At 63.6% G+C, this 24,744-nt stretch overlaps 2 protein-coding genes across 2 annotated transcripts in view; one reads left to right on the plus strand and one right to left on the minus strand.

Annotated features, from left to right (window-relative positions):
- The first annotated feature begins 573 nt into the window (after nucleotides 1-573).
- SNED1 (sushi, nidogen and EGF like domains 1) lies at nucleotides 574-23,633 on the plus strand. Its single transcript, XM_026036373.1, has 32 exons — nucleotides 574-777; nucleotides 6,285-6,572; nucleotides 8,110-8,250; nucleotides 9,412-9,574; nucleotides 10,848-10,973; nucleotides 11,186-11,299; nucleotides 12,429-12,542; nucleotides 13,089-13,202; nucleotides 13,319-13,435; nucleotides 13,589-13,714; nucleotides 13,997-14,101; nucleotides 14,584-14,697; nucleotides 14,831-14,947; nucleotides 15,098-15,214; nucleotides 15,294-15,410; nucleotides 15,497-15,610; nucleotides 15,700-15,873; nucleotides 16,010-16,123; nucleotides 16,699-16,812; nucleotides 17,310-17,423; nucleotides 17,511-17,624; nucleotides 18,320-18,616; nucleotides 19,713-19,896; nucleotides 19,981-20,093; nucleotides 20,602-20,880; nucleotides 21,133-21,277; nucleotides 21,359-21,459; nucleotides 21,869-21,955; nucleotides 22,039-22,155; nucleotides 22,329-22,416; nucleotides 22,586-22,782; nucleotides 22,952-23,633. The coding sequence occupies exons 1-31, from the start codon at nucleotides 574-576 to the stop codon at nucleotides 22,779-22,781; spliced, it is 4,428 nt and encodes a 1,475-aa protein (XP_025892158.1). The 3' UTR covers nucleotide 22,782; nucleotides 22,952-23,633.
- A 292-nt stretch (nucleotides 23,634-23,925) lies between these two features.
- MTERF4 (mitochondrial transcription termination factor 4) overlaps nucleotides 23,926-24,744 on the minus strand; it is a 1,355-nt gene continuing 536 nt past the window's right edge. Inside the window, exons 2-3 of the mRNA XM_026036374.1 lie at nucleotides 24,552-24,736; nucleotides 23,926-24,475 (exon numbers count right to left, since the gene is read on the minus strand). Of these exons, the coding sequence (XP_025892159.1) occupies nucleotides 24,101-24,475; nucleotides 24,552-24,736 (560 nt within the window). The 3' untranslated portion in view covers nucleotides 23,926-24,100. The remainder of the gene's footprint in view (nucleotides 24,476-24,551; nucleotides 24,737-24,744) is intronic.

Consider the following 24,744-nt stretch of genomic DNA (forward strand, 5'->3'; position numbering starts at 1 on the left):
GACGAGCCTTTTCCGCACACTCAGAGAGGTGAAGGGGGGCGGCTGAGGCCATACGGGACAGCCCCTAGCCGGGACCAACGGCTCCTAACTTGGTCCCTTTCGACTTGCATTGCCTTTCCCTCCGCACTGGGGGTGTCCCCGGCCGCCCCGGCCCGCGCTGCCGCCTCGGGGCCGGCGCTGCCCCCTCATCCCGGCCGCGTCGCCCCGCCGCCGCCTCACGCCGCCATGACGCGACGAGCCCTTCCCGCCCGCCCGCGCGGGGGCGCCCTCGCTCCCTGCCCGCCCGGCGGCGCCAGGCCGCGCCCTCCTCATTTGCATACCCCTCCCCTCCGCCGGAGCGCGGCGCGGCGATTGGCCAGCTCAGCGGCATTATGCAAATCCAGCGGGCGCGCGGAGGGCGGGGCGAGGCCAATGAGCCCCTTCCCGGCGCGGGCTCGAACCCGCGGTCCCGGCGGCGCCTGGAGCTCGGGCTGCGGCTCCGGCTCGGGCTGCGGCGCTTCCCGCCCCTCGGCCCCTCGCGCGGGCGGCCGCCATGTCGTGAGCGCGGCCGGGCGGGCAGCAGGGCGGGCGGCCATGCGGGGCCGGGCGGGCTGCTGGGCCGCGGCGCTGGCGGCGCTGGCGCTGCGCGTGGGCGCCCTGGTGCCGCTCGCCGAGTTCTACCCGTTCGGGCCGGAGCAGGGCGACGCCGCCACGCGCAAGCAGGACGACGGCGGCTCCGAGCTGCAGCCCATCTCCGTGCGCTTCCCCTTCTTCGGCGCCGCGCACAGCGGGCTCTACGTGAGTAGCGGGCGCCGGCCGCGAGGCTCCGCCGTGTCCCGCAAGCCACGCGTGCCCCGCTCCGCCGTGGAGCCCCCCGCGGAGCCCTCGCGGCGGAGGGCACGGGGACGTGCCATGGACGTGCCCCGGGACCGGCGGTTTCGTCCGCGGCGCCCGCCCGGCCAACGGAGGCTCCGTGCAGCGGAGAGCCTGGCACGAGCGGAGGAGCGCGCGGATCGTCCGCGTGTGCCAGCCCGGAGCAGGAGGCGCGGGATGACGGGAGCCGGGATGGGGACTCGGATGCCTGCCGCTCCGGTCCCTCCTTGCCCATCCTGTGCAGTGTAGACGCTTCTCCCTTTTCCGCCCAGGGCGAGCAGGAGGGGAAGGGAAAAGCAGTTTCTCCGCTCCTGGAGAAACAGGGTCCGGAAGCTCCAGGCAGGTCCCTCGTGTCGCTCTGCTCCCAGCTTTCGCGCGGAGCAGGGAGCCAGGCGCAGACGAGCCCTTCCCTTTGGGAGAGGTAGAGCCAGAGGCAGCAGCCTCGGAGCCCGGGTGCTGCCGGCCGGCCGGCGCCGCGCGCTCGGGATCAGCTGGACCGTTTCCTCCTTGGCCTCCTAACCCCTGGGGCTCGCGACGGGGAGGCCTCGGCGCGGAGGCCCGCGGGCGCCCGCGGTTCTTTGGGAGCGTCGATGGGCAGCTCCCGGCCGGAGCAGCCCCACACGCACCGCGGCTGCCGGCACCGAGTCCTCGGTGCTCCCGGGAGCTGCGTCTGGCGCCCAAATCACCGCTGTTTGACCAGCCCTGCGGGGTGCTACAGGCTGGGATGTTTGGGTGAGCGGGATCCCTTGGAGCCACTGACAGCTCCAAATCCAACAGGAAAAGTGGCCTTTTTTTCCCTCTTGGCAGGCGCGCTTGGCTGTGGTCCAGCCCTGGGGGGTACAGATGGACATAGACATGTCATGTTCTTTGGGATGCCCTCCAGACATCCCTTCTTCCCAGGTCACCAGCAACAGGAGGAGGAGCCGGTGGGTTTTACCCCCAAGGCTGGCACTACATGTGTTTTCGGAGGCCCTTTCCCGATTCCCTGGAAGGCTGGGGTCAGCCCCAAGCCGACTTTTTGCCCGTGGGCTGTATTTTCCAAGCTCTTCCATTCCTCCGTGCGCGCAGGCAGCAAACCYGAGCCAAACAGGGTGAGAGGTTGAAAGACAGTGCCTGTGACGGGGGAGAAAACTTTCCAAAAGAAACCGTGTCCATGGTCGCTGCTCGTGTCTCCGTGCCGGCACGTAGCTCATGTTGAGCCGAGCGGCTCCGGGATGCGCAGCCCGGCGTGTTTGTCAGTTCGCTGCAGCACTTGAGCTTGCAAAATCAAGGGGGGAAAAAAACACCCGAGTGAGGCAGATTTGAGCTGTCGCCAGAGGGTTGCAGCTTCCCGGGCTGCTGGGACGGGGGAGCGGATTCCCGCGGGATTTGGCCCCGGCGCTCGTGACTCCTGGCCAGCTCGGTGCCTCTGCCCCACTGCTTATGGCCGGAGTTCTCCCTGCTGGCCTTGGCGTGAGGGAGACTGGTAAATCCAGGAGCTCAGGAGCCTTGGGAAGCGCCGCGGGGCCTGGGGCCGTTTGAGCCTCTGTTGACTTGGAGGCCCGGCCGCGGCGCAGGACCGCGCGACGCTCCCACTGAGGGCTGCAAATTCCTGCCCTGCACTGACTGCAGCCCCAGGGCACGGGCAGACAGACTCGGCATCCGTGTTGGTATTGCTCTGCTGGCGGGATAATTGGATTAAGCCGYGGGATTAGGGCCTCGGCAGCGGTATGCCGGGAGTCAGCAGGAGCCGGCAAGGCAGCTGGGGAAGGAGGCGGCTCTTCCTCGGCGCTCCGGCGTTGCGTGGTGCCGCCGCGGGGATCGGCGCGCTCCCGGCGGGATTAGGGGCGCCGGCGCCACGGGGCCCGGAGCCCCCGGCGCGGGACAGGGTTTCCGCCCACGTGCGGCGTTGCACAACAGGCCGGGTGCGCCCGGGGAGGGAACGGGGAGCTTGTTGCGTCCTGTTGGCCTCCCTCCCTGCCCTCTCTCCGGTGGCTTTTCYATGCGACCCAGCTGGGATGCGCTGCCGGGGATGGAGCTGGGCGCTGCGCTCGCCGCGAGCGCGAGGAGGGAGGCCCAGAGGGGACACAGCCGTGGGACAGGAGCCACCAGGAAGCCCCCTCCCGCTCCCTTCCCTTCGTCCCAGGCTTCGTGCAGCTATATTCGTGGGGCTGGGCTGCCCCTAGCCCTGGGTGACTGGGGACTGYCTTCGTGGGTCAAACACCAACCATCAGCTGAGTCTGCCGGGCGCCGTCAGGAGCTGGGTCTCCCGGCAGTGAATTTGTGGCTGGAGGGTGACAAGGAAGCAGGGGACAACATCTGCTCTGGGAGCTTACGAGTTTTGCTCCGGCTCCTCCTTTGGGATGGGATGAAGTGTCGGCATCTTGAAAACGTGGTGGGAAAGCCAACATCATGAGTGCTCTTCATTTTCTCTTGTGTGTTACCCACCTTCTTGGGATGAAATGCTCTACGCAGAGGTCACGCTCCGTGGGCCTGGGTCCTTGGGTGCCCAACACGGGCTCCCACCCAGTGTGTTTATACCCCTGGGCTTGTGTCCTGTGGGCCCAGAGGAGACAAAGGTCCCATTTGGAGCAGCGGAACTCACTAAGGCTCAAGCTGTCCCATGGGCAGTAGGACCACCTGGCCTAGCTAGGAAGCCAGGCTGAACCCACTCTGCTGAGTCCTCTGCACCTGTGGAGGCYCTGTAACCTCTCTTGGGGCTTCCTGCGTTTGCTGCGGGCACCCACGGCTTCCTCTGCCCCAAGAGGGAGATGAGGAAATGCCCTTTCTCCTTGAGGACCTCTGTCGTGCGGCAGTAGCAGCGAGAGCACCTGGAGCACAMGGTCCGTGTGGCTGGGAGCACAGGGCTGAGCCTTGTCCCAGCGGTTTGAGCGGAGCCTCGTGGACAGCCTCACTCCGTGGACAAGCCAAGGCGCGCTGCCGTGCCGTTTTCCACCTTGGACATCTTCAGTTTGAGCCTTGTTTGCTGGGATTTTGACGTGGAGGAAGACTGCGTGGCTGTGCTGCAAGGCACTRTGTGGACCCGGAGCAAGAGGAGGACCGAGCTGAGGGAGAGAAGAGGTCATGAAGGAAAGAGAGGCTGGGAGAAGCCGGGTCGTGTGCCAAGTGGCTCCTGTGAGATCCAGAGCAGAACCAAGGTTGCACCTAAGTCCTGGAGCTCCTCACTGGGTGACTCACCTGGAAACCCCAGCCCTTGAGGCTCGCCTTCAAGCTCCTTCCCTTCCTCCTTTTTCTTTAAAGAAAAGAAGCCTTGGCTCCCGCTCATCCTCATCTTGCTTTAATAAGGGGAAGAATGTTCCTCTGCGGCCACGAAGAGGTTACGGAGGGTTTGCGAGGCAGGAGTCTCCTCGCCCTCAGTCACGGCAGCGGCRGCGCCGCGGCGGGAAGGTCCCTTCTCGCAGGACCGTTATTCCCGGTGCGTCAACACGTTAACTGTGTTAAGCCCCTCGGCGTGCGCGTCTTCTCCAAGGCAGGTTTTGCTCCAGACCTGCACGGGCCTCRTGGGTGCCCTGTCGGGCACCTGTGTCCTAGCCGGGTGTCCCAAGGCCACGTGGCCTTGTCACGTCCCTACAGAGCGGCCTCCTGCCCCAGGAGCCCTTCACCCAAAGCCAGCGAGCGCAGCGAGGCATGCCAACAAAGCTGCAGCTTCTCAAAGCATGGTTAGATTGCCCTGAAAAGCCTTATTTTTTCCTCCCTTCCCAAGCCTTAAGGCAGCCACGTGCGCTGAAAGCAGAGGCCGCCTCCTCCAGCTGCGTCTTGTCTCCAGGCAAACGTGTTAAAAGCYCGTGGTGATCTCAGCTCCCTTCGGGATCCTCTCCATCCGCTCTCCTCCTCCCACAGGGTGTTGCCTGTGGAGGATGTCCCRCGTCTGGATGTTTTCATGGCAGAGCACGCGGGACTCCGCTCGAGGGTCCTTCTATTTATTTAGTGAGTTTAGTGAAGCCTCGGAGATCTCCTCTTGGCCCGAGGGCCCGGATTGGCTGCTCCCTCCCCAGCTGCGGCGCCCGCGGCTGTAAATCCGGAGCGTGGCGGCTGTTTTTGCCGGGTGCTGTGAGACGCCGGACGCGAGAGCTCCCTGCCCTCTCGCCCAGAGAGGCGCTCGTGGCCGAGGTCCTGCCTTGGGGCCGAAGAGACTCCTCTTCGTCAATGCCYCTGTGCTGGGGAATGCAGGAGCTGTCCCCTGCCAGTGCCGCCTTCCTGGGATTCATGGGCTGGGCCCAAATTCCTGGGCCGCGACCAGCCCTGCGCACACAGAAAATTGCTTGAATCCAAAGTTTGCTCAGAAAGGCAAAGCGAAACCCCAAAAATGTAACACCTGCCTTTCAGCTCGAGTTGCATCTGCAAACAGCGTTCAGGCCTATTTCCCCTGGAATACTTTTGCTGTGGGTTTCGATTTGGGCCGCAGTTCAGAGCGTTGGTGGTTTCTCCTCATTCCTGAGACGTGAGATGATCTTTGTGAAGCACATGGCAGGGAAGGAATTAGCTAAGCGGGAGCGGCGCTTGGTTCGTGGGAYTCGGTGGCCGCTTTTAGCCCGGCTGGTGCTGGATCGCCCGCTTTGCGCCACCCGTCTGGGAGCAAAGGATTGAGGATCCCGAGGATTGAGCAGCGCCTTCCTCACAAGGCTGCTCTGCACAAGGTGACACGCAGAGCTCCAACCCGTGTCTAGGAGGCTCTTGACGGGCTGGTGGCACCATCTGCATTTGCAGCAGGTTCTTTGACCCTGAAGAAGAGTTGCCCAGGCGCTTGCACGTCTCTCGCTGCTGCTCAGGGCTTAGGCTGCTCAGGGAGCTCTGAGCTCGTCCCTGAGAGCTCGGGGTGCCGTGYACCCCTTGGCAAGAGGAGCTGCGTCCTTGGGGGGGTCCCGTTGTCCCCTCACCGAGTCGAGCCGCCTTGGGAAGACTTGCAGGGATGTGAAAGGGAGCTGGAGCCCCCGCGGCCGTTTTTGCAGCTGCCGCCGCTGCCCCTGGCCGGCTGCGGCAGGAGAACAGGGCCCGGCTTGTTGGGCGCCCCGCGCTCGCCAGCGCCTGGCAAGCGGGGCCGCGGCGCCGCAGCGAGCGGCACGGCCGCGCTTCAAAGGGCAGGAAGGGGAAGCGCTCAAATATTTGTGCAAGGAGGGGAAAGAAATTAAATAAAAACAAAGTAAAAAAAGTAAAAAGCGGCCTCTCACGTGCAGCCCTGCCAATGGTCCCGCTGACCAAGGAGTGCTTGCGCTGCTCCGGCCAGGTTGCGGCATCCTCATTGTCCACTCCGGGGGTGCGGGCACCTGCAGCACCTCCGGCTGCCCGTCGTGGCTTAGGGCTCCTGTGGGATTCAGGAGCCCGCTCCACTCCTCGGAGAGCAGAGCTCCGAGCAAGGCTGCCGTGCTGCCCATCCTGCCTCGTTCCTGGCCACTGTCACGCTTGTCCCTTCTTTCTCTGTTCCCCCCTTGCAGGTCAACAACAACGGCATCATCTCTTTCCTGAAGGAGGTTTCCCAGTTCACGCCGGTGGCGTTCCCGATTTCCAAGGACCGGCGCGTGGTAGCGGCCTTCTGGGCGGATGTGGATAACCGGCGGGCAGGCGACGTGTATTACCGGGAGAGCAAGGACCRGGCCATCCTGGAGCGAGCGACGCGCGACATTGTGCAGTATTTCCCTGAGTTCCCCCACTTCTCTGCGCAGTGGGTTTTCATTGCTACCTGGTACCGAGTGACCTTCTTCGGGGGAAGTTCCTTCTCTCCAGTGAGTGGTTGGGGCAGCAGCGTGGGCACCGGCGGGTCGTGGGAAGCTCAAAATCCTGGACGGTGCCAAAGCGCCACAGGCCGATGCTCTGTCGCTGGGTGAGCAGCTCGGGGATACCCCCTTCTTAGGGGCTGCTGTTAGTTAAGGGATGGATTATTTTCAAAAGGAGTTTTTGGAGGAACCAGAGCTTTGGCATCTTCTACAACAGCTTTGATCCTGTAGCATCAGATTGTGCCTGCCCCGTAACTTGGGAGTTGTGAGCAGGACTAACCAAACTCAAAGGCTCCGCTCGGGTTAAGCAACTTGAGGACTCAACCCCTTGCAGGGCGGGGGCTACCAAACTGCTCAGTCTGTTAGCCTGACTCGTGGTCTCTCACCCAAAGCACGGGCCAGGTGTCAGGTCTCAGGGTGAGTTTGCATGTGGCCAGACCCAGGCTGCATCCAGAGGACCTGTAAAACATCCTCCACAGCCTCTGGCTCTTCCCAYCCTGGACACCATTTTACAACAACCATTTACTGTGTGGACACCKACAGCTCAGTTAGGTCCTGTCTGAGCCGGAGGAAACGCCACCCTTGTCACCTCATATCTTAGATATCRGGGTGAGAGGAACCAAACTGTAGAACTACCTGTGTTTTCCAGTGACCGGGGGGCAGTGAACCCCATTTCTGCTCTTGGCCATCCTGGCGGTGCAATGTTCATCACTTTGAGCCCTGTCCCCTGCTTTCTTCCTTGCTGTCGCAGCCGTAGCACCAGCTTTGCAGAAGCAGCCGCCTTCCCCATGCCCTTTTGAGGCTGCGAATCGCTGGTGCCCCCCTTCTCGGGCAGCTGGGTTGCGTTTGCCCACATTGGGCCGTGTTGAGGTCATGTGTGTGGAGCAACGTTGGACAGCTTAAAAGCTGGCCTGAAAATTCCTTCCTGAGTCCTTCTGCTGCCCTTCACCGAAAGCCGCATCTCCGGGATGCAGCTGCCCATGGGCCTGGGTGCTTTCTTCCATCCCCATAGTCCCTGCAGAGACTTGGCCAACGTCTTCTGCCCCCCTGTTCTTGAAAGCCGAGAACGGCTGCATGGCCACGCGGCACTTCCTGCAGGTCCTTTCCACCCGAGGCAGCCCCGTGCTGGCTCACACACCTCCAGCTGTGATTGCTGGCACTCGAGCCGCTCCTTCAGGAGTGCCCCCAGGAACAGGAATGTCCTTCCTAAGGAAAGCGGGATTTCCTGGTCCCGAACGCGGACACTGTTCCTCGGCTGTGCCCGCGGACACCTGTGTTGCGCTGGTCTGAACCTGCTCGGGGCGCTTCCCAGTGGAACTTTCTGCAGAAATCTCTTTCTCTCCTCTTTCCCCAAAGCCTGAGAGAGAAGAAATTAACCCAAACCTTTTCTCGTAAAGGAGAATCAGTGCCAAAAGAGACCCCATCTTCCCGACCAAACTTTCCCTGCTCAACAATCTTCTTTTCATCTCCTTTTCTGGACCATTCCTCCACCGTGTTCCTGCCTCTCTGTCTGCCCCCTCACTGCCTACTCCTCTCCTTCCTGCAGGTGAACACTTTCCAGATAGTGCTTATCACGGACGGCAAGCTCTCCTTCACCATCTTCAACTATGAGTCCATCACGTGGACCACGGGTATGCACGCCAGCAGTGGGGGGGACTTTGCTGGGCTTGGCGGCATCGCAGCGCAGGTAAGCGGTGAACACTCCCCGCGCTCCCAGTCCTGCAGCTCCTACACAGCCATTCCTGCTGTTTGTTCCCAATAAATTAAATTTTTTTAAAAAATATTACTGGCAGCACGAAGCAGCCAAGGGATTTTTGGTGGCGACTCTGTTTCTCCCTCCCCTCGCCGTTTTTAAAGCTGTTAAATACCTGTGTGTTTTCTCAGTCCCAAAGCTGAGAGCATATAGGGGACTGTTGTAATGAAACCACAGTTCTTTTCCTTGGCTGCTGCCTCTKAGTTCCTTTTCCTTCCTAACCTCAGACTTTAAGAGCATCTCAGCAAGCTGCTGCAGCCAGCACAGCTTTCACTTGTATTTTTATTTCATCGTTGTATGTGTTGTTGTGTTTAAGAAAAAAAAATATATATATATATATACATTTTATATATATAAAGAAGCCGGTACCCTTTCCGATGTGTGAGTTTTGAATTTACCACCAGTTGATGTGTCCTTGGCTCCCTGCCTGCGGGAGGAAGGGAGCAAGCAGGAAATTGCAGGTGCAAAGGAAACAGACATGTTTTGAATCCCAGAACTGGCTGGTGTGGATTTTATGGGGGTAAATGGAGCGGTGACCGCCCGCCTTGGGAGCGCTCCAGGCGCTCTCCACCCTCACGCCAGCCCTGGAGAAGAGGAAGTCTCGAGGAAAACCAAGCTAAAATCCCGCTGGGGCTGGTGAACACAAAGGGTGCGGTGTCCCCTCGGGCATGGTCTTGGGCTGGGTTTGTGCTGCGCTCTTCCCAGCAAGGTGCTGCTGAGCTCCGTGTCAGCGCCAGCCTTAGGGAGGGAGTTAGATACTCCTTCACACATCCTGGGGATTTTGGTATCCCTCGCACCAAGGAGAAACCCAGGCTGTGCTGGTAGTGTCACCTAGTGTCCCCGTCGCATCTTGAGCAGTCTTGCTGTGGCAGATGGGACTGAAGAAGGTCCACATCTGGGTGGAAACAGTCTCACATGGTCCCTGTGGATCCCCCATCCAAACAGGCAGCACCTTGGCAGTCCCGTGGCCCCAGGGCTAAAGGAGTGCGCAGGGCTGTGACGCTGCCCGCAGAGGAGCTGGAGCTCCAGGCGCCCGCGCTCCCTTTCTGCACCCTGATGTCTTTTTTTTTGTCCTCTCTGCCCTTGTCCTCCCAGGCAGGTTTTAACGCCGGTGATGGAAAGCGCTACTTCAACATCCCCGGATCCCGCACTGACGACATCGCTGACGTGGAGATGACGACAAATGTGGGTATCCCCGGGCGCTGGGTGTTCAGAATCGATGATGCCCAGGTGCAAGTGGGGGGCTGCAGCAATACAAGTAAGAGGACAGCAGTTAGGTTTATCTAACACCCAACCCACCCCCAAACTGTTCTCCAGCCCTGTCTTTCCTTGCCTCGCCCCTCACCCCCATCTCCCTCCTCAAGGGAAGAGAGCAGCCACCCATGGGACGGAGGAGATGGCTCAAAGGGCTTGGGGTGGGACGGGAGGCAGTGATGGGGAGACCATCCTTGGAGCTGCCAGCCCCGTGCGCGGCTGCAGGAAATCCATGGGGCATCGGTGGCCCATTGGGCATGACCCGCAGGAGCCGTGTGCCCAATCACTTTGTGCCCTGGGACTGCCAGGCTTGTGTGGGGCCCGGCCATCCGTGCTGCACGTTGRGAGGCCGCGGCCGAGCGTGGCTCTCTGCGGGCACTGGGGGTTGGTGACAAGGAGCCTTGGAGAGGGACAGGGTGACAGAGCGGTGCCTGGAGGAGCCCTGAGGAAGCGGCAGGGCTGCAGGCAACCCCGGTCAAGCCCCAGGAGTGGGGAGAACATCYCCCTTTGACCAGCAGGCTGGGCCAGGCCCTTCTTCATGGTGGGCTTGAGGTGACTGAACAGCCAGCGCTCTGCCYGGGCTCTTAAGAGGAGCAGGGGCAAAGGCAGCGGTTGACATCACAGGAGGGGCGGCAGGGCATGAGCAGGGACACCGGGGATGAGGTTAGGGCCCGCGGGTGGCACTTCTCGGGTCCCCCGGCCAAGGCCAAGCCCTTGCTCTCCAGCCTTAGCGGGGCCAACACAGCGGGTGGCCCGTGGGGCTCCAGCAGGGCTGCACCCTGCGATGGGGGCGCAGGGCCCAAGGAAGGTGGCCGGGCGTCCTGGCAGGGCTGGGGCCGCGCTTGGCGGCTGCCCGTCCCCCTCTGGGCTCTCCCCACACGCCCCCCCCATGGAGCCGCTGACCTCCTGCCCCTTGTCCCCGTCCCCCCCTGGCTGTGTTTCCTTACCTGCTAATCTCCGTGTGTTTTGTGTTACCTGCGGGATTGTTTTGTACAGGTGTCCCCGTCGGCCTCAGTGCGGCCGCTGCACCAGGGCCGGCCGTAGCATCCCCCCCAGTGCCCGCGAGTGGCTCCCCACGGAGCTCCCCCGAAATTCCCTGGGGGCCACGGGGATCCAAGCCCTTGGCTCCCTCGCGAGAGCGAGCGCTGTTGCCCCAAGGGCTCCCAGTGCACCCTAGAGAGCCAGGATCACGAGAGCTGATGTCGGGCACGGAGAATGCGGCGCGCGAGGCCTCACTCGGTCCCGGCACTAACCGAGGGCGCCATGTGTCTCCCCAGCCTCTGTGTGCCTCACGCTGCGGCCCTGCCTCAACGGGGGGAAGTGTATTGAGGACTGCATCACAGGGAACCCCTCCTACACCTGCTCATGCCTGGCAGGCTTTACGGGAAAGAGGTGTCACATAGGTGAGTGCCTCCTCCACCGCGGCGCCCTTCTCGCTGGCCTTCATCTCCCCTGGCTGTCTGCGCGCCCTTCTGTGCCTTCCAGCCAGCATCACCTCCTGCAGCGGGGACGCTTTGCTGCTGAGCTGTGTTTTCCTATGGTTCTTTCTTCCTCTGCCAGGAGGAAGCTCTCCYTGAGCTCCTGTTCTCCCCTCTCTGATCTTTTTTTTTTTCAGATGTGGACGAATGTCTCTCCCACCCATGTCAAAATGGAGCCACCTGCATCAACAACGTCAACAGCTTCAGCTGTTCCTGCACTCCAGGCTTCAAAGGCGCCAGCTGCGAGATTGGTGAGGGAAGGGCAGGGGAGTGGAGAGGGTCAGGGTGGCTCTTCCCTGCACTTGAAGAGCTCAGCACCCGTTGTCGCAGTGGGCAGGGAGGGTGGGTGTGCTGGTCATCCTGGCTCTGGTCCTGAAGGCTCCTGGAGCCTGGGAAGATGTGCCCAGCTGCATGGGAAGGAGCTGTGTGTAGCTTGGTGCTGCCTCGTCATGCTTGGGTGCTCTGTCACATGCTCTAGGTGATCCTGTTGGAGCGAAGGGGGCTGCACTTAAATGATCTCCTGAARTGCCTTCCAATCTCAGCTGTGCTGTGACACAAGGGAAGAGCTCCAGGCTCCGGTGCCAGGCTCAGCTCCAGCTACCGTTAGCACCATGGGTACCCACAGATAAGGGTCTGTTGGCTGTGGAAATCCCAGGCTGTGGGACTCTGTGCTCCCAGGGCTCACGCAGCTGGCAGGAGCATCACTGATCACTGCTGTGATCTTGGGTTTCAGCTTGCTGCGGGTGAAGGAAACTTTGCTGTGGCTGCAAGTGCTTCCTGACGCTGGCAGCCCCCGCCTTGGGGAGCTCATCCCGGCACCACTGCCACTTCAGCCTTGTGGAAACGACGCAGCTCAGGGGCTCCATGCGACGCTTTCACAGGCAACATTTTGCTCCTAAGCCCCTAGAAGCGGCTGGGAGCTTGCCTGGGAGCTCTGATACTAATGCAGACACCAGGAAGACATAGTCCCCTCTGCAGCGCTGCGGGAATGGCAGTGAGGGCCCCTTCCCAAAGCGCTCAGCAGCGCTGCTTTTCCTTGAGAGCAGAGGGAAGCATAGGTGCTGCGAGCCCGGCGGAGCGGCCCACGAGCTCCAGGACTGGAGAGCAGCGAGTTTACTTGTTGGGGAGGGAAAGGAGAGAGAGAAACATCCAGCATCCAAAAAGAAACGTGGCACTGTCTGGGTTTCTTGCCCAGTTTGTGGTGCGGGTAGCTGTACCTGTCCTGTCCCACATGCTCCTCCAAGCAAGGGTGGCAGGGAGAACATGCCAGGCAGGCGCTGGGTTTGCTGGCGAGAACACTGGCTCCGTGGGAATGGGAGATGTCTGTGCCGCTCCCGTGCCTGCATTTATTCCTCTCCTCTGTTCTTTGGTGTCTTGCAGAAGAGTCGCCGTGTGAAATCAAAGTGTGTCAAAATGGGGGGAAATGCCAGGTGGTCAACGGGACCGCGCTGTGCTCGTGTCAGCCAGGATACACGGGGCAAGACTGCGAGACAGGTAGGACCAAGCCCGGGTTGCTTCATGCTGCCTTCGCTCCCCAGCATCACCGTCCGGCCTCGTTCCTCTGCCTCCTCTGCGGTTTTGGGTTGGGGTCTGTGCTGCTCTTCCGATGGGAACATCTGCATTMGCCTCCTCACGAGTGCTGAGGGCTGCTGCCTTGGAGGCTGCACTGAAATGGGCTGGAAACCCAATGCCTGGCAGATGGTTTAAATTCCAGCGAGGCTTCAGGGAAGTGCACGTTAACACCCCGTCCATCGTGCTCASCAAGCCAGCAGCAACACAGCCTCAAGCCCCATCCATCTGCAGGCAGCTGGTGGCCCTGAGCGCTGCCGCGGGTGCGTGAGGAACAGCAGGCAGCTCCAACACACCCCTGGACCCTGCAGCACAGGGAGGGGGGGGATCTTCTGGCCTGAACTTGAGGGCAGGGCCCCAGGAAAGCTCTCTACTCCAGTGCTGAGAGCCAAGACGGGAGCAGCAAGTGAGAGTCGGCAGCTGGCCCACATTCGAGCGTGTCTCATGGGCCCTTCCCACTTGGCTTCGCAGAGCTGAACGAGTGCGAGTCCGGCCCGTGCCTGAACGGAGGGCACTGCGTCGACCTGGTCGATAACTACACGTGTGTCTGCCTGGAGCCCTTCGTGGGACAGCGCTGCGAAATAGGTGCCTGCTCTCTCCTGCGCCCGGCCCTGGGGCTCAGGTGGCTGAGGCCTCGGCCCTGGGGTCTCAGCGGCCCTCTGGGCCTTGCAGCCACTCCAGTCACCGCTCCTCCCTTCCAGATCCTTCCTCCTGTGAGGACCGGAGCTGCAGGAACCGGCAGACATGCAACTACATCCGTCCCGGGCGCTACATCTGCACGTGCTCCCCGGGCTATTACGGCAACAACTGCCAATACGGTGAGTGAGGGAGCGACGCGTGGGCCCCTTCGCAGAACTCGCTCCCTTCATGGCTGCGGACCCACACGTGGCACTTGCTCCATGTGCCCCAATACCAGGGTGTCGTAGCCCCAGGCYGAGGCTTCTCGGGCTGAGCCTCTTCCCTGCCCGCAGGTGGGCCCCGGGTGCCTGGCGCCTGCCTCTCRAACCCGTGCCAGAATGAGGGCAGCTGCCTGGAGACGGAGCAGGGCTACGTCTGCGAATGTCGCGAGGGCTACACCGGGCAGGACTGTCGGGACAGTGAGTAGCTGCGGTCTTTCAAGTGCCTTCCCACATGCCTAGGGAAACCCGTCTAGGTGGGGTTGCCTGTTGCTTAGTGGGAGGCGGCCGCAGCAGAGGCTGTATGTGGCTACTGGGCTGAGCAGATCTCTGAGCGGAGGCTGCTGAGGCAGTGCCTGGACATGTGGCTGCAGGTCACCCCGACTCCCAGGTGACATCCAACGGTGTCACTTGGCTGCCCAGCCCCACGGTTGCAGGTCCAGCAGACGGGATCCTGGAGAGCTCCCTCCTCATCTCTTGCAGAGCTGTCTGAGGGCTGTGAGTGCCGCAACGGAGGCAGCTGCCTGGAGGGGAATGTCACCATCTGCCAGTGCCTGCCAGGTTATTTTGGTCTTCTTTGCGAGTTTGGTAAGCAAAGGCTTCTCACCTGGTGCTCTGCTTTTCTCCGTGCTCCCTCTCGTGGACGTTCATGGGCATCAGCTTCCAGGCAAGCACAAGGGGTGCTTCAGCCTGTGCCCAAAGTCGGTTCAGTGCCACGGGGCAGCCCTGAATCCGAATTCCACACATGTGGGATAAGGGTGGGGAATGGTACATTAGAAACACAGCCTCGTGGTGAGAAAACAACAGCTCTTGCTGTTGTTCCACTTTGAGTGGTGCCTTCCCAAATGCTGGACACAGCCTGGCTTCTCCCCCCAGAGAAATAAAGTGTAGCCTTCACTCACGGCATCCCCAGAGCTTCCTGAGCATCCAAAATAGCCCTCGGCACTCACGGGCTGCGAGGTGGGGGCACCTCTGTCGGGTTAAGGAACTCCYGTTGCCGGCACTTTCTGCCCGGGCGTGCTGGCCGCCGTGTTGTTGCTGCTGCGGGACCTCCCCATGTGCCCTTGCAGAAGTGACCACCACGCCGTGCAACGTGAACACGCAGTGTCCCGACGGCGGCTACTGCATGGAGTACGGCGGGAGCTACCTGTGTGTGTGCCACACTGACTATGGCACCAACCACAGTGAGTCTGCTTGGTGGGGACGCGGCAGCGGTGGGAAACCCGGGGATAATCGCAAGGCYTATCCCACGTGGATGGGAAGCCCCGTGGGAGCGATTGGCGCATCTCGTGTGACCCCCTGTGTCCATCTTTGCAGCGATACCGTCTCCCTGCGACTCGGATCCCTGCCTGAATGGGGGGTCCTGTGAGGTTCATGATGACTCCTACACCTGCGAGTGCCCTCGAGGCTTCCTGGGCAAGCACTGTGAGAAAGGTACCTGGCACGGAGACCCCTGCTCATGGCGGCAGCTGCAGGGCAGGCCCTGCTTTTGCACCGAAGGCGCCCTCGGTGCCGTTGGCGCCGGGCAAGCGCCCAGGCGGCTTTCAGCGGGGCGCCCGTAGGCAACTCGCGCTCTCCCCGCAGCCCGGCCGCGGCTCTGCAGCGTGGCGCCGTGCCGCAACGGGGGCACCTGCAAGGAGGCTGATGGCGAGTACCACTGCGCCTGCCCCTACCGCTTCACGGGCAGGCACTGCGAGATAGGTACTGCCCTGCACTGCCCTCCGTGCTGCCGCAGACAGCAGCACCCCTGCCTGCTGCTTCACACTGTCCTGCCCCGCAGGTAAACCGGACCCGTGCGCCTCAGGGCCCTGCCAGAACGGGGGCACCTGCTTCCACTACATCGGCAAGTACAAGTGCGACTGCCCCCCTGGCTATTCCGGCCGGCACTGCGAGATGGGTAGGCATGAGGACGCGGGYGGGTGGCACCCAGTAAGGGGGGCGTTTCCCGTCGCTGTGTGTCAGCGACATGCCCTGATCCTCCAGTGCCTTCTCCGTGCTTCCTGAGCCCCTGTGAGAACGGCGCCACATGCAAGGAGCTTGGCGGGGACTACGCATGTGCGTGCCCTGTGGGCTATGTGGGGAAGCGCTGCCAGTCCGGTAAGGAAGGGCACCGTTCCTGCCGCCGCCAGCCAAGAGCTCTGGCTGCTGCCGCCCCGCTGGCTCACAGCCCCGTGTCCCCAACGCAGAGGTCGACTGCGGGGTCCCCAACGAGGTGAAGCATGCACAGGCCTCCTACAACTCCACCAAGGTGGGCTCGCTGGCCGAGTACCGCTGTGAGCTGGGCTACACCCTCAGCCAGCACAACAACCCGCGCGTCTGCCGCTCGCTGGGTGTCTGGAGCGACCCGCCGGAGTGCGATGGTGAGGAGCAGCGGGAGGCAGCCGAGCACTGGGGATGCCCTTCTGTGCCTGTGGGCACCGCTTTTGGGGCACCCCACATGGCCTCTCGGCGGGTTTCCTGCCTCTGACTGCCTCTTTTGTGCCCTGAATCTTGCAGAGATTGATGAGTGCAGGTCACAGCCCTGCCTCAACGGCGGCCTGTGCAAGGACCGTGTCGCTGAGTTCCTGTGCGTGTGCGAGCCAGGATACACAGGCCACCACTGTGAGTTGGGTAAGAGAACGTGAAGAACATGACATGGGGCCACCACGACACGGGGCAGGAGGAGTCCTGGCTCCTGAGGGCGACCGCAGCAAACCCTTCCTCACCCATCTCCCATGGGTGGCCACAGCAAACCCTTCCTCATCCCCTCATCCCCGTGGGGAATGGTAGCAGGGTGGGAGTTGCACATTGAGCACCCAGCCTGCTGTGCCCCGGCTCAAGCCCCATGCGTGCAGCCCGTCAGTCTGCAGGGAGGCCACCTCTCGTGGAACCAGAGCGTTCCCTGTGGGAAGGCGGCCCACAGGGAGCTGCAGCTGCGGTGRTGGCTGAGGCTGTGTGCCCTTCAGCAGGTGCCAGCTGGAAGGGAACACAGCACGGTGGCAGGCGGGAGGAGAGGGATGCTGGAGGGTCTGGCCTGGGCGATGCCACAATGATGCCTGCAGGGGCATTCGAGCAGGGCACGTACCCTAGGTGCCTGCTGGTGGCTGTCAGCGCCCGGATGTCCCTGTGTTCCTGCTGCCCATTCCTACCTCCCGCCCTGTGCAAGGCTGGCRTGGGTGGCGGGCTCAAGTGTCACCTCTCAACAGAGATCAATGAGTGCCAGTCGGAGCCTTGCAAGAACAGCGGGACCTGCAAGGACCTTGTGGGGTCCTTCGTGTGCACCTGTCCCGAGGGCTTTGTGGGGACCCAGTGCGAAACAGGTAGGGACCTCACAGAGCGGAGTCCTTGCTGGGAGCACTGCAGCCCGGGACGGGGGCAAAGCCCAGGGAGGGGGTGCAGTAGGGAACCCTCCCCCCCCTCCATGGATGTTGGGTCTCTGCCCTCATGGACGATGCCAGGGGCACCTCCTGTCTCCTGGAGCGATGGCTGCTTGTGGCTACTTCCCCATGGCATCTAAAGCACCCAGAGCGGGGCCAGACCCAGATCAGCCTGGCCCAGAGGGCTGTCTGGTAGGGAGGGAACAGGCCATGCGGGTGGCTCGGCCTATCCATGATGGATCTACTTTTCCTCCCACCCGCAAGCCCCAAGGGGGCGAGACCACCGTGGTGCTGCCCCCAGGGCCTGCGGTAGCTGCTGCTGTTTGCCTTAGGCCTGGCTGCGGGCAGGGCGTCTTGCAGGCTCTGTTTAAGCTTGTGGGGACCCAGTTGTGCCCTGGGCCTCGAGCAGGCACCTCACCCTGCGCCTCCCTCTTCTCTAGAGGTGGATGCCTGCGAGTCGAGCCCTTGCCAAAATGGAGGGGACTGCAAAAGCTTTGGAGGCTCCTACCTGTGTGTGTGCCCGGAGGGCTTCTTCGGCTACCACTGCGAGATTGGTGAGGCAGCAGCGAGGGCGGTGGGCCCGCGGAGCCGCTCGTGCCGCCGCTCGCCGTAACAGCGCCGGCGCTTGCTCTCGTCCGCAGCCAGCGACCCCTGCTTCTCCAGCCCCTGCGGGAGCAGAGGCTACTGCCTGGCAAGCAACGGGAGCCACAGCTGCACCTGCAAAGTGAGCTACACAGGCAAGAACTGCGAAAAAGGTAAAGGCCCTGAGCAGCGGCGCCAGGACACGGTGTGAGGGGCTCGACGCCGGCGCTGCCCGCCCAGCCCAGCAGCGGCCAAGCCAGCCGCCAGCTCGGCCGTCAGGGACCGGCTGCTCTCCTCGCCGCGCAGAGCTCCGAGCTCGTGCAGGCCCCATCGTGCAGAGGGAAGGGGCCAGCAGGGCCCGATCGTGCTGGGGGCTGGGGGAGCTACGAGGCTTCTCGGCATGGGGACACCTGGCACAAATCCCTCTGGTGACGGTGACAACCCAGGAGGGCAGGCAAAGGTGCCCGCTTAAAGCTCCCCCCCCAGCTGGGAATAACTGGATCYGTTTGGTCCAACCAGTCCCCTCAGGGAGTCACCCCAGAGGAACGTTGTCCCGTGTGTCCCCGCGGGGAGTGGGCACCGACTGCCCTGTCGCCCACGCTCTGGCTCACCCTGCTCTGCTCGGCTTTGCCAGCGTTTGCCCCTGAGCCCGCTTGGGTAGTGGGTTCTCCTGGCACCCAGCACGACAGCCCGGTGGCAGCTGGCACCCGCAGGGCCTTCCGTAAGGTGCAACGAGAGAGGAGAGAGGAAAACAGAGAGAGAAAAGGGGCCCTGGCCTTCGTTCCCTGCTGCTCTGCATTTCGTTGGGTCTGTTCTCTAAAGATTTATGGCGTTACCTCTCCCCTTTGCTTTTGCCCACACCCTGAAGAATTGCTGCCACCAACCTCATTAAAGGTGGAAAGGGTGGAGGACACTGGTGTGTTGATTTCTTGGCACCCGCCTGAGGACGCAGTCGCAAGGCAACTGATTGACGGCTACGCCGTGACGTACGTATCCTTCGACGGCTCTTACCGCAGGACAGATTTTGTGGACCGAAGTCGTTCTGCCCACCAATTGCGGGCACTCGCCTCTGGCAGAGCCTACAATATTTCTGTCTTTTCAGTCAAACGCAACGTGAACAACAAGAATGATATCAGCAGGCCGGTCATGCTCACCACGCGCACTAGTGAGTAGCGTCTTCGGGGGGATGCGGTGGTGAGGATGGAGCTGCCCCTTGCGGGCGTGTAGGGATGACAGGCATCCTGTCCTGGCCGCCTCCGAGCCCGCCGGCCCCCGTCGCAGCCAGGGACCTTCTGCATACGAACAGGGCTCACGGCATCTGGGAGATGCTCCCTGGCTTTGCGCGGGAGAAGCTCTGCCGACAGCAGGGAACAGGATCTCTTGGCCTGGCACCGCTTTCTGAGAAGGCGGCAGAGCCCTYGGGGCACAGTGACATAGGGGCATGACCACGGCAGCAGCAGCAGCAGCAGCGGGTGGTGGTGCTGCCCGGGGCAGCACGAGGACCCACTGTCCTCCCGACCCGTTCTGAGGCTCTTTGCAGGGCAGATGCTGCCGTGCCCCTCGTGGCACCTCCATGGCATCACATGTAGCTCCAGGTCTGCCCACAAACGGCTGCAGCAGGAGCCAAGAGCAGGTTGAGGATGGAAAAGGGTTAGACCTGGCCAAAATAAAAGCCCTCTAGCAAGAGGATGAGGACAGGGTGAAAAGTACAGGCCGTGTGCCCACCCTGTGGGCCACAAACAGGTAAAGCCAGGAGCAGGGGAAGGGGCTGGGTCACCGCTGATACCTCGGCTCGTGGCCCTGGCGTCGCTCGCAGCCCGCGGTGGGGTGTGTGCCGGGCCAGGCCCACGCACCGCGCTCCTGCCCTGCGTGTGGCCAGCACRGGAGGCCACAGGGAGCAGCCAGCTCCTGCCTGGGGCTGCCGAGCGTGGCGACAGGCAGGCAGGCAGAAATGCCTCCGTGCAGAGCCTGGGGAGCCCTGGAGCCTGGCAGAGGGAGCAGGGCCAGGCTGGGAGYGCTGCAAGTTGCGTTTGCCCTCAGGCAGGCAGCAGCAGGGACAGGAGCTGTGCGTGGCCGAGCACGGAGCTGCTCCCCTCCGGGCAGGCGCCAGCAGCTCCGCAYTAGGGAAGCTGAGCTGGGAAGGCAGGCAAGGACCCCAGTGGCCGGCACGGTGGGGACACGGAAAGGGACGTGGCAGCCCCTGCCTGAGCAGCTGCTGACCACACCGCTCTTGGCTTCTGCTCCCCGCTTGCTCCGGCCAGGGCCGCGTCCGGTGGAAGGCTTTGAAATCACGAACGTGACGGCCAGCGCCATCACGGTGCAGTGGGCTCTCCACCGGCTCAAGCACTCCACCGTTAGTAGGGTGCGCGTCTCCATCCGCCAGCCTGGCGAGCTGGAAGACCGCACGGTGGAGCTGAACAGCAGCGTGGCCAAGTACACCTTCCTGTGAGTGCCTGTGAGGCGCCGGGGGGCCCGGGCGCTCGCAGGCCGGCAAACTCACCCGCTGCCCGGCGCCTTCCTCCTCTGCAGGGACCTGCAGCCAGGAGAGAGGTACATTGTCCATGTCACGACGCTGAGTGGCTTGGGCACTGAAGACCACCCCTCGGAGAGCCTGGCCTCGGCGCCCTTCCACGTGTGGACAAGTGAGCGGGGCTCCACGTGTGCTGAGGCTTGGGGTTGGGCGCTGGCGTTCCCTGCATCCCGGGGGCTTCTACCATGTTCTCCAGGCCCAGAGCTGGGACTCATGGCCCCACGGGGGCTGCCCAGGCACCCTCAGCTGCCCCAGCTTGGCACCCATGTGACTTGCAAGCCACGGCGTGCAACCGCCCGTGCTGGTGACATCGGGCTGAGCTTGGCCACTTGGGCCAAAAGGGACACCTGCTTGTCCTCTGGCACGTCGCCGAGCAGCCCCAGCTCTGTCTTGAGCACCCCGTCCTCCGTGTGCTGCCCTGCAGCCCCGTGGGGTCCCAGGGACACCGGTGGCTGCTGGGGCCCTCTGTGCTCCTGGCTGCCCCAGCGGAACACGCGTAGGGCCCGCGTAGGACAGCACGTGCTCAGCCCCATGGAGCTCCTTTAGGCCAGCCAGGCAGGCCCCCAYGGGACCTGCGCGGCTGCTGCAGACGCTCTCCAAGGAGCCCTTCCCATCTCCAGGGCCGCTTCCACCCCGCAACCTCACGACGTCCCGCGTTGGCGCTACCTCCGTGTCGGTGGTGTGGGAGCCGCCGCCCGCCGGCACCGTCGAGGGCTACATCATCAACGTCACCGCCGCGCAGAGCGTCAAGAGCCGCTACGTGCCCAATGGGAAGCTGGCAGCCTACACCGTGCGCGACCTGCTCCCCGCGCAGCGCTACCGCCTCTCCGTGACAGCCGTGCAGAACACGGAGCAAGGGCAGGTGCACAGCGAGCCCATCCACCTCTACGTCAGCACCCGTGAGTGGGGCTGGGGGGAGTGGGGCCATTGTGTGTTCCGTGCAGGGAGGAGGTGGGAAAGACCAAACAGCTCCAGGGAGAGCAGGGACCCGAGGCCTTGCTGCTCCCGCTTGCTTGGTGTGGCCTCCGCTGTGGCCTCGTGGAAGCTGCATTGTGTCTTGGCGAGGCCAAGTGTGTCGGGGGTCACCCAGGCAATGGCAGGACACGCTGCACTTACTGCCTGCTCCGCCTAAGCTCCTCCTTGGCCCGCAGTGCCACGGGATGGCCCCGCAGAGAGACGCTGGAGCCAGGGTGGCCACGCGCGGGTGCTGCGCGCCCGGCTGCCGCCCGCCTTCCTGCCCGAGCTGCGCCTGCTCGCGGATCACGACGCGTCGCTGGAGCCCTCGCCGGTGCCCAGGTAGGCACAGCCAGGCTGCAGTGTCCCCAGGCCTCGTGTCCGGCGGGCACCGCTCACGTCCTTGCCACTGCCCTGTCCCAGGTTCACCGAGCTGGTGGATGGCAGAGGGAGGATCAGCGCCAGGTTCAGCCCTTCGCCGGACAAACCTGTCACAGCACAGACACCCAAGTCCTCAGTGATACGTGAGTGTTGCTGGCTTCTTTCTCACTTGGCAGCAGGGTGGGTGACTGCAGGGTTGGAGCTCTCCTAAGTCAGGCCCTGTGTCTGCGCTGCTCCCTAGTGAGCAGGGTGACCCTCAGCAGGCCAGGCCGCCCACGGCCACCATTAGGGCATTCGTGACAGGAGCAGAGATGGGCGGGAAGCCAGTGCGGGGGGCTGGGGCAGGGCAGTTCAGCCTGGCGGCACCCAAGGGTACAGGGGCACCGGCCCCACACCTGAGTGGCCAGGCAGCCCAGGCGGTCAGCTGAGCTCAAGGGAAGTCCTGGCAAGACCTAAATTCCTTGCTCGGGCCTGAGGAGCTCCTGCCGCGAGGGCAGGCACTCCCCACGTGCCTAGTTCTGAAGCAGTAACATCCACCTTCTGCTTGAGCAGAGCCCAATGCTCCGATGAGGCTGGAAAAGGTGGAGGAGCCCTGGCAGGGCAGCCAGGCCCTGCAGCTGCCCGAGGCCAGGAGCGGTGGTGAGTGTGGGGCGGCAGCAGGGAGGCGGCTCCCGCCTCAGCGCCGGCCGCCGGGGCTCACGGCAGCGCGCGGCTCTTTGCAGGCGCCGGGCGCGAGTGCTCCGCCAAGCCCTGCCGGAACGGCGGCACGTGCGTGCGCGGCGGCCGCTCCTACCGCTGCCGCTGCGCGCCRGGCTTCAAGGGCCGCCACTGCGAGCTGGGTGAGTGCCGAGCGCGCCGGCTCTCCCAGCAGCAGCGTCCCCAGCGGTGGCCTCCTCCGAGCCGCGCGGCGCCCAGCCCTCTAGGACAGCGGTGGGGGAGCCCCCGGGGGCCCCGGCAGGCCAAGCGTGGGGGTGGGCTCGCTGCTAGCCGCCCTCTCCTGTTCCCCAAGCAGCCTGCAAGAAGGTGCCCCTCTCGTGCACGCGGCTGTACTCGGAAACCAAGTCATTCCCTGTGTGGGAAGGAGGCATCTGCCGCTACCTGTGAGTACCGCGCGCGGGGCCCAGGGCAGCTCCCTGCAGCCCCGCGGCGGCCCGGGCCGCCCCAGCAGCGCCGCGCAGGCGGTGAGGAGGCCGCCGYGCGCTCAGATGGAGGCAGGCAGCGCGCTTGCTGCCACCGCCTACACCGTGCCCCTCTGCTCTGTGTGCGCAGGTACAGGCGCGTCTACAAGGTACACCAGGACCTCTGCTACCGGGAGAGCTGCGAGGGCAGCGCTGCCGCACACGCCACGCACAGGTATGGCTGTGTCGCCAGCGCGCCGTGCGCTGGGGCGCTCACGCCACTCATGCCACTGCCCTCCTCCTCTTGCAGGAAGCAGAGCGTCAGTCCCGCACTGAAGAGGCCCTAGAGTAAGTACTCACTGCAGCCCACCCGCAGGCAGGGCAGTCGCAGCCCCCCGCCACTCTTCCCTGAGGGGCAGCAGGGGCTCCCGGTCTCAGCCTGGGCCGGGTCTGGCAAGAGGGAAGACCTGCAGACACCCGGGCTGCTGCCAGCTCCTCCTCCTCCCGCTCCTACCAGGCCTCGGAGCAGCAGGAGCTTCGTCCTTCACCGCCGGAGGCTCTGAGATGCCCCAGCTGCTGCGCTTCGCTCCCGGCAGCAGCCATGCCACCTTCCTTCCCGCTCCTCCCGTTGCCTCCGCTCCGTCACCGCTGCCTCGTCCCGCTGTCTCTGTCCTCAGTGTCATGTGGCACCGCACCACACCGGCCCCATCTCCCTGTCCCCAACCCCGCATTTAAGTTAGCTCTGCTCCCCCTAGCTAAAGGGGCACCACAAAGCCTCAAGTCCCGGCCCATAGTGATCCCCGCTGCCCTCCCCGAAACGCTTCCCGCAGCCTTTGCCTTCCCCATGTCCCCAAGGGCGGCCACCCCAAGGCCCCTGCTCCGCTGGCAGCAGCAGAGACCCCCGCAGCCCTTCGTGTGTCCCTGTTCCCACCGCCAGCAGAAGGCGAGGAGGGAAAAAAGGTTAAAAAAAAGTAAAAAGCAAAACAAAAAAACACCTCAAATGCATTTAGCTTAGAAGCGTAGCTAGCTTTTCACGAGTCTGTATGGCGCCACTAGTTAAGCCCTAGCTGTGTCTATTACTGTCCACGCTGTATATGCTAAATTAATACAGGCCAGAGGTGTCTCACAGCTATAGGGTAGAGCGGCAGGGTGGGAGCAGGGCCCGGCGCTGCTCGGCAGGGCCTCCTCGTGTGCGGGCCGTGCAAAAAGGAAAACAAAGCAAGAAAAATAAAGAAACAGCCCCTGGCAGCCAGGAGGGCTCCTCGTCCTGCTGCTGCGGGAGCCTGGGGTGAGGCCGGGACCCCGGCAGCCTCTGATGCAGCCCCCCGCTCTGCCCCGCAGCTTGGGGATAAATTAGTTGTTTTGGTTGGGTTTTAAATAAAAAAGATAAAAATGCTTTACAGAAAGTGGGTGTTATTTATAACACATCTGGTTTTGGGGAGGGGGGAAAGTGGGGCGTTGGGGGAGCTGTGGGTGCTCTGTGCTGGCCCCAGCTCCTCTGTGTCCCCCGCCAGCCCCCTGAGGACTCCACTGTGCGCCCGGTGCCTGCCCCTGGACCAGAGCCTTCCCGCAGCTCGGAGCCACCCGGGCGGCAGCGGGGGAGCAGGTCCTCTCACCTCCCGTGGCTCACGTGTGATGGAGGCAGCGGGACAGGCCCCTCGGAGCATCAGCTCCTCGAGCCTTCACTGCCCAGGTCTTCATCTCCCTCTGCAAACAGCACGTCGTCGTCGTCGTCCTCCTCCTCCTCCTCCTCCTCCTGCTCTCGTTCCTCCTCTTCCTCCTCACGAGCCAGCAGCTTCTTGAAGACCTCGTACTCCTGCGGCGTGGCGCGGGCCACGCTGGCCAGGAAGGCGTCCTCGGGCAGGTGCAGGATGTCCTTCAGCTGGGGGTTCTGCGGGTGCTCCTGGCCCTTGCGCGGCGCCCGGTAGAGCCCCAGGCGCTCGAGGAAGCCGTGGCGGCGGCGCAGCTCGGCGAAGGGCGCGCAGAAGAGGCGCCCCTTCACCATGGCCTCGTGCCGCAGCCCCATCCTGAAGTAGGCGTACTGCGGGGGGACGGGGCGCGCTGGGACGGGGCGCGCGGGGCTGCGCCGCGCCACGCCGCGCCGCGCCGGCTCTCACCTGGAAGTGGTGGTGCAGGGCGGGCGGCTCGCGGAGCAGCACGGCGGGGCACGCGTGCAGCACGGCGCTCAGCTGCGCCGCCGTGAAGAGGCAGCGCTCGCGCAGCAGCCGCTCCACGGCCTCCAGCCGCTTCCTGGGCAGGCCCAGGAGCTGCGGGCAGCGGCCCAGCACGCGCTGCAGGCGGCCTGCGGGG

This window comes from Nothoprocta perdicaria, unplaced genomic scaffold, assembly GCF_003342845.1.
Source record: "Nothoprocta perdicaria isolate Ctin4 unplaced genomic scaffold, notPer1 scaffold_177, whole genome shotgun sequence".
Taxonomy (NCBI): domain Eukaryota; kingdom Metazoa; phylum Chordata; class Aves; order Tinamiformes; family Tinamidae; genus Nothoprocta; species Nothoprocta perdicaria.